We start from the raw sequence: 6933 nt of genomic DNA, 5'->3' as shown, positions 1-6933 counted from the left end.
GAAAATCAAAGAAAAAATAAACCAAACAGGAAAAAATTCTCCCTTGACCAGCCAAGTAGTGTGTTCTGACTGTCCTTGAAGAAGAGCAATGCGGTGTCACAGAGGAGCTGTGGCTGTTCCACAGCAGGAGGTTGTCAGACTCAGTTCAGGGTAGTAAATCTGTCCAAGGTCCTTTTTGGAATGAAGGCGCTGAACGACCATTTCATGAGGCTGTTTTTTTAACAAATCACATTATTCCAACAAGTGGAACCACAAATGCTATTGTTGTGTTGGAGCTATTTTTARTTGTAGAAACCAAGACTGCAAAGTAAACTGGATAGTAAGAAACTCAGACTAAAAATACTTGACAGCAACATGATATCTTTGGATTTATGGCTGAGCTAGTAAACAAGCGACATTCTCCTACAGCACAASTCCTGTGGAGGGCTGGGAGTGCATGAGGCCACTGACATGGCTATTCCTGAATCCAGAGCTGCAGTAGTATGTCACCAGTTTCTCACTGAGGACTAAGGGGCTGAAGAGTGTTTGAATGAGCTCTTCTCTGCATTTCTATCCCTGTATCCACATTACTTTTCCACTAACCTACTTCTGCTAAGGGATGTGCAGTGTTCTATGAGGCATACAGCTTGTCGATTGCCAGTTTAATCCTTTGTAACAATAACTGGCGAGRGTTTAGTGGCTGTCTTTCACCAGCATCCCTGTATTTCTGTTTCCTTTTCTTTTCCAGCTTATTTAACTGCAGGTCAGATGCAACCTAATGTAATTTGGTTTGGTTTCTTTGCTTTTAGCAGTGCTCCACCACTTTAGACTGGGTGAGAATTTTTCTGAACAATATTCTCTGCACCAGGACTTCTTGTTTTGCATGGAAAATACCAGTAAGTAATGATTTACATGGTTGTATCAGTGCAGGCTATGTGTATTTGGCTCAGCAGACAGCTCCAAGCAGGTTTTACATTGGGTATTGTGGTGGGGTGGGTGTACAACATTTTAAAGATGCACAGGAGTGCTTAGCAGACAGTCATTCAGCTGTTAAGCTACACAGAACATCAATGGGATTTTGCAGATCTGTTATATGTCTCTCTTAGCTGCCCGTGACCAGGACAGGCAAATATGGGAGTCAGGTGTTTCCCACTCCGATTTCTAAGCTTTAGCTAGTCTGCAAATCCCAATTTACTCCTTCCCCAGCACAATGTCTTGCTTATTGTCAACATTAAGAATCATTGTTCTGACATGTGTCACATGGTTGGTGYGAGAGCTTTGTGATTTTGCAGGTTCAGCATCACAGGACAACTTCACCTCATGCCAGGCACCAGCCTCACTCTACCTTGTGACTGGTTCGAGCACTGGGCACCGCTATTCAATGTAGCATTCATGACTTGGTATCCATAAACCCTTTCCTTTGGGTTTTTTCCTAACACATCTTTTCCTCCTGTTGCCCTACCAACATGACATGCTCATTGTAACTTTTATGGATGCATTCAGCTTTCTRGCTTTACTCATCATTCCCCCCTGCTTCACCTGACATGCCTATTATTTTCCTACAGATAGGCAATGTGTCTTAAATCTACAGCTCCACAAGCTTTTGTTTGCTGGCTTGCTAAAATTCTGTGTCACCTCTTCTGCTGCCCTTTAAAGGGAAAAATATTCCCATCAGAAGCTACTGCTGGTGGTCGACATTTGGTGATTTAATTGGGAATAAGGATGCTATCAGAGTTGAAGATCATGTGGCTCAGAGCTCAGACACTGTAACAAAAGGGACTTTGGAATACAGCAATATTAATAGGTTTCAGGGGGAAAAAAAGAATCCTATGATGAAATCTTTTATAATGGGGACACTATCAGGAGAGAGGTGGTAGAAGCTTCCCCAGTTAGGAAACTTTAAGCAGAAATTCACAATTCAAGAACTTATCCTAGACAGAGRTTGTACATCAGCAAGAAGAGTGAGAAGATGATAAGGTTTCCAAGTTTCTCACACTGTGATCTGTTGGAACATGAGTGTACTTCCTACTTTATGCTTCCCTAGACAAACCATCACCCGTGTAACACACACTGAGCAGAGCAGAGGTTGGATATTCTGCTCCTCTCTCTAGTGGGATGTGGCTGGTGGAAGCGCACAGATTAGCAGACAAAGCCATGCCTAATGTTATTAGCCGAATGCTTTCACAGAGCTATGGCATTATGGAACTTCAGCAGAAATGTCTCACTGACCAAACTGATGGTCTTACTAGGTTAACAGAAAAATAATTACTTTTCTTTTCAGCCCTACGTAACAAATCACGGTGGTTGAGGCACCAGGCATTCTAATAACAGCGTTAGCAAATAAAATGTGTGTGTAAGTACATGTGTATGTTGATATACAGAGAAATTCCAGCTGCATTTAATTCATGATGTACTGAATGTTCTCAAAGACCACTATTATTTACTGAAATAAAGCACCAGCAAGAATGACTGGTGTGCAATATAATCAGGGGTCTTTGTTGTTTTAAGAAACCGAATGAATGAACACATAACATCCACTGGTTTCCGACATGACGGGCATATGGTGCTCATAAATAAATTAAAAGCATGATATTACAGTTACGCTAATACCACTGAGTGGCAACATTTGGTAAACTGGAAAGCTGTCCATTCTATCCTACCTCATAACAAAAACACAAAATCTCTGAGTAAAACCAATTAATTGTTGCTGATGGCTTTTGGGGTTTCCTCCCATTAAGCCATGTTACTAGGTCTCAAATGAAACACTAGATCACTTTCTCATGTATARCTTCAGATATATATTTTAAAACCATTAAAATTACATAGAAGGTAATTGTCAGCTACAATACCCCTCAGCAACAATACCTCCATACCTAGGAGAGATTCACAGTGATATGAAAGACTGCAGCAGGACCTGGGTGCCTACATTCTATTTTGATTCAAAACTGAGACCCTGAAAAGGGAAAAATAGCTGCCTACAGGACCAATACTGCTCTTTTACACTGGTCTACTCTTCATGGTACTTACAAGAACATGAGCGACCCAGGTTCAATTTCCAAATGTCCTTGCGTTTAGGAACCTCAGTTTCACATTTCTCCCAGGAATGCCCTACCTACACACTCCTCTTTCCACATGTTCTTACTGTTTGTCCGAACTGTCACGCTTTCCCCAGTGGCACCACTCCTGCAAAATTTACAGCATATAGGAATACATTTCTTTCTGCTACACTTGCACTCCAAAGCCACAATCAGCAGTAAGTCATCCAGCTGACCTATCTCAAAACACAAAATACGTATYATCTCAAGCACTTTGGAAAATGACATTGGTGAAATTTTCCACTGACCTCCCTTCAGCACAATAAATGTCGTGCAGTCCATGCCTTTAAATCTTAAAATCCATTYGTCTGCCTGCAAACTTAGCCAGATAACCAGCAAGGCCAAATAAAAACTGTTCCATCAACCTGAGCTAACTCCAGGCTAATCCTCATCTCACTTCATCCACATTCATCCATTTTCCGTGGTACTTACAGGTTCCATAGATGAATCTGGCTCTTCGAGCTTTGCTGAACCCTAGCCCTGGCACAAAGACACAAGTCCCCATCAGGCCAGAACATTTTTCAGAATGGGTGGCACCTGAAAGAACTCCCTTACTGGACTGTTTGTGGTAACCTCCTTTGGGTTAAGACTAGCCCAAAATCTGGAGTTAACACACRGTATAGGAGAGAAGTATGCAATACATTCCCGATCACTAGTGTGTTCAAATGGTCTTCAATTATTTTCCATATGATAGAGGTCACCTCTCTTTTTGGATAAAGCTAAAGTGATGATTAAGGCTAATACTTTTATTTCTGAGGGCTGCTGAAGGAATAAATAGCCTGGTGCCAGTAGAATCAAATCAAGCCACAGTTTGGTGATAAGATCGTGCCTCCAAGAGCTGTTGTTCAGGAAGCCTGTGGTAATTTTTCACGGGTTATGCCACGCAAAATAAAAAAAACAGTGGACTGAATGGACTAGAGGAAGTTGCAAATGGAGAGGTATCACTTCTCTAGGATTTAGGTAAGGATTCCTAGGAATCCTAGGGTTGGAAAATCATACCCTAGATTCTATCCAGACCATGAAAGCAAAAAAGGTCTGATTCTAGAAAGGYTGTAAGGTAAAACTGAGTTTTGAGGAATTATTCTTCAGTACTAGGGATTGTTTTCTTGTGATAGTGTTAGTGATACAGTTGAGTTACAGGAATGAATGGGCTAGAGAATTGCGTTTATTCCTGAATTTTACTGGGATTGCCATCTTAACAGAGGATGTTAATACAGTAGTAGAACTGCTGTAGCATAGCTTACAGGATATATTTTGATCTGTTAATGGCCAAGGTCACTTTTGGTTTTACAAAAGAGGATATGTTAGCCTTAGACATGTCAGAGCAGGATGAAAACTGTGCTGCAGATACTTTGGATCATAGCAGTACAAAAACCAAGCTGCATGATGAACCCTACCKAAATGCAAGAAGTCTGTCTTTTTTTGAGACACAGATGTGGAAGGTTAAGTCTTGTTTCTGAATCCTGGAAGACCTGCTGTTGCTTCCAGACCAAAAAGGTAGGGTTTGGGTTTGGTCAGTCGAAGTCATCAGTCTTCCACTTGGGCTGAAAAAGGTGAACTCCTAAATACACCTGCAAAGTAGTTCCAGGACAGCCAAGTGTTGCTTTTCTGACCTTAATGCAACAGTTTGTGTCATGACTGCAAAGCCAGGCYAATTCATCCTTCCTGCAGACACAAGACATTCAGGAGTGCTGGGCACAGCAAAGGAAAGGAAACGTGATGGGGTAGACTACATTTGGTTTTAGGTGAAATTCATCTTCCAGGTCCACAAGGGTCTGAGATGTTAAATGCACTAAGTGGGCTGTGTGCTGCAGGCTCCACTGAGCACTGACACGCTTAGCTGGACTACTATTTAAGTTCAGGTCACTGGGCCAGAGTTTAAAGTTACAATTAGCCCTCAGAACAGAAGTGGCTGGAGTGTCAGGTTTAACACAGTGTTCCAGTCCAATATCAGAGTCAAGCTGGAAGACATTCTGGTACAAAGTTAGCTGACCTAATTGAATTCAGGTCAAGGTTAAGGGCTTGCTATAATTTCAGCTGAAAAGAAACATTTATGTCTCATCCTACTGGATTGCTAAATTTCACCTGAGTTAGTTCTAATATATTAAACCAACTTTAATCTGGAAAGTTGGAAGGATCAAGTAGGGTTTAGCATCAGCATGGCTTAGTATTGTACAGGCCATTAGAACTAGGAAAACTATTGGTGAAAAAAATCAAATGGGACGAAGGTTAGACATAGGCAAGCAGGGCCTGAGTTTAGGGCTAAGTGTTAATGTTTGGTATGGGAGGGACTGAAGAACTTTGTGAAAGTCTGTCCTGCAACTGATGCATTGCTCTTTTTCCTAAGGAAAAAAGAGACTTCACAGGGAAAAGCCTAGCAGACAGAGGAAGGAGAAAGAGGAAAAAGAGACACACAATACTTATCAAGACTGGTACTGCAAGAGAATGGTTTAGAAGTCTATACACATATACACATCTGTTTTCCCCAATCTTTAACCTTCCTCCCATCCTTCCTGTCTCCCTGTGAGTCTCCCTTCCGCCCGACTCCCACAGTACTCTGTCTCCTCATGTCACACAGGCATTCCTTTCTTTATGTTTCTCTTCATCCTTCCCAATCCCAGCACTGGGAMAAGGCAGCAAGAGAAGAGAAAAACAAGGGAAGCAGCTTTACCATTTTTTTGATCTTGTGACCAAACGAACAGTGAGAAGCACAACTACCAACACCAGCACTACCATCACAATAAAAACGGATGTGTTGCAGCATCGGATGGCAATGGATGTTTTGCTAGCCTGGAGAGAGCAATAAGTGAGGGTTGCAAAGGTTTGACCACAAGCCTTCGGGGAGAGATCGAAGCATTGAGGACTGCCAGAAACTGGTGAGCCGACTGTGCCCGTGGGCTCTCAGGCCGGCCGGGTAGAGCTGACCCCACCGGACCCTGTCTCCTGGCAATTGCTATTTGCAGCAAACGCGTCTCGAAAAGCACCGAGCCGCCTCGAGGGGCACCTCTGAGGCCGCCCCTTTGCCCGGCTGCCACCACACGGTGGGCATCCAGCGGCTGCCACCAGCTGTGTGTCAGCCCGGCAGCGCCGCGCCGAGCGCGGGGTCCGCCCCGCCGCCGTCTCCGCCCCTGCGAGGAGGAGGAACCGAGAGTGCCCGACCCGGTGGCTTTTAGGGGGGGGGAGGCCACTCAGTTGTTAAGAGCTCAGGTCCTGTGCTCCTCTTCCAGCTGCTGCTTGTGTTCGTTTCCAGTGCTACGGCCACCAGACTGGCTGCTGCCCGGCCTCCCCTCCTCCTTTTGCCGGTACCTACCTCAAAACCGCCGGAGGCTGCGAGGCTCCGCTCTTGAARGAGGAGGAAGCTGGGTCTGCAAAGGCAGAAGGGAATTGCATTGTAGCTGGGTGGCGGGGGAAAAAACGAGGGGCGGGGGAAGAGAGGAGTTAAAAAAAAAAGGAAAAAAAGAGCGGGGCTGAGTCTGGAAGCGGGTCTCGCCGCCCAGGACCTGCACGCCCCGGCGGCCACGCGTGGGTGCAGATMGCGGCGCGGCGCGCAGGGCCGGGCGGAAGATGCACACGACGCAGAAGGACACCACTTACACCAAGATCTTCGTCGGGGGCTTGCCCTACCACACCACCGACTCCAGCCTGCGCAAGTACTTCGAGGTCTTCGGGGACATCGAGGAGGCGGTGGTCATCACCGACCGGCAGACGGGCAAGTCCCGGGGATACGGCTTTGTAAGTGCCGGGGGGCGGCGGGGCAGGTGGGCGGCTGCGGGGGAGGATCGCGGGGAAACTTCCGCGGGGGCCGCTGTGAGAGCTCGGGGGAAGGGACCGGGGTGTCGGGCGTCCGGCTTTTTGCTTT

The 6933-nt window shown here is 45.4% G+C and overlaps 1 protein-coding gene across 1 annotated transcript in view; it reads left to right on the top strand.

The window, feature by feature from the left end:
• Nucleotides 1-6262: 6262 nt before the first annotated feature.
• Nucleotides 6263-6933, top strand: part of RBM24 (RNA binding motif protein 24) — a 9237-nt gene continuing 8566 nt past the window's right edge. Inside the window, exon 1 of the mRNA XM_057367443.1 lies at nt 6263-6806. Coding sequence (XP_057223426.1) covers nt 6639-6806 — 168 coding nt within the window. The 5' untranslated portion in view covers nt 6263-6638. The remainder of the gene's footprint in view (nt 6807-6933) is intronic.

The sequence above is a fragment of the Malurus melanocephalus genome, unplaced genomic scaffold (genome assembly GCF_030028575.1).
Source record: "Malurus melanocephalus ecotype Western Australia unplaced genomic scaffold, MMel_1.1 scaffold_79, whole genome shotgun sequence".
Taxonomy (NCBI): domain Eukaryota; kingdom Metazoa; phylum Chordata; class Aves; order Passeriformes; family Maluridae; genus Malurus; species Malurus melanocephalus.
The sequence above is the reverse complement of the archived record's forward strand: the minus strand, read 5'-3'. Positions and strand labels throughout refer to the sequence as shown.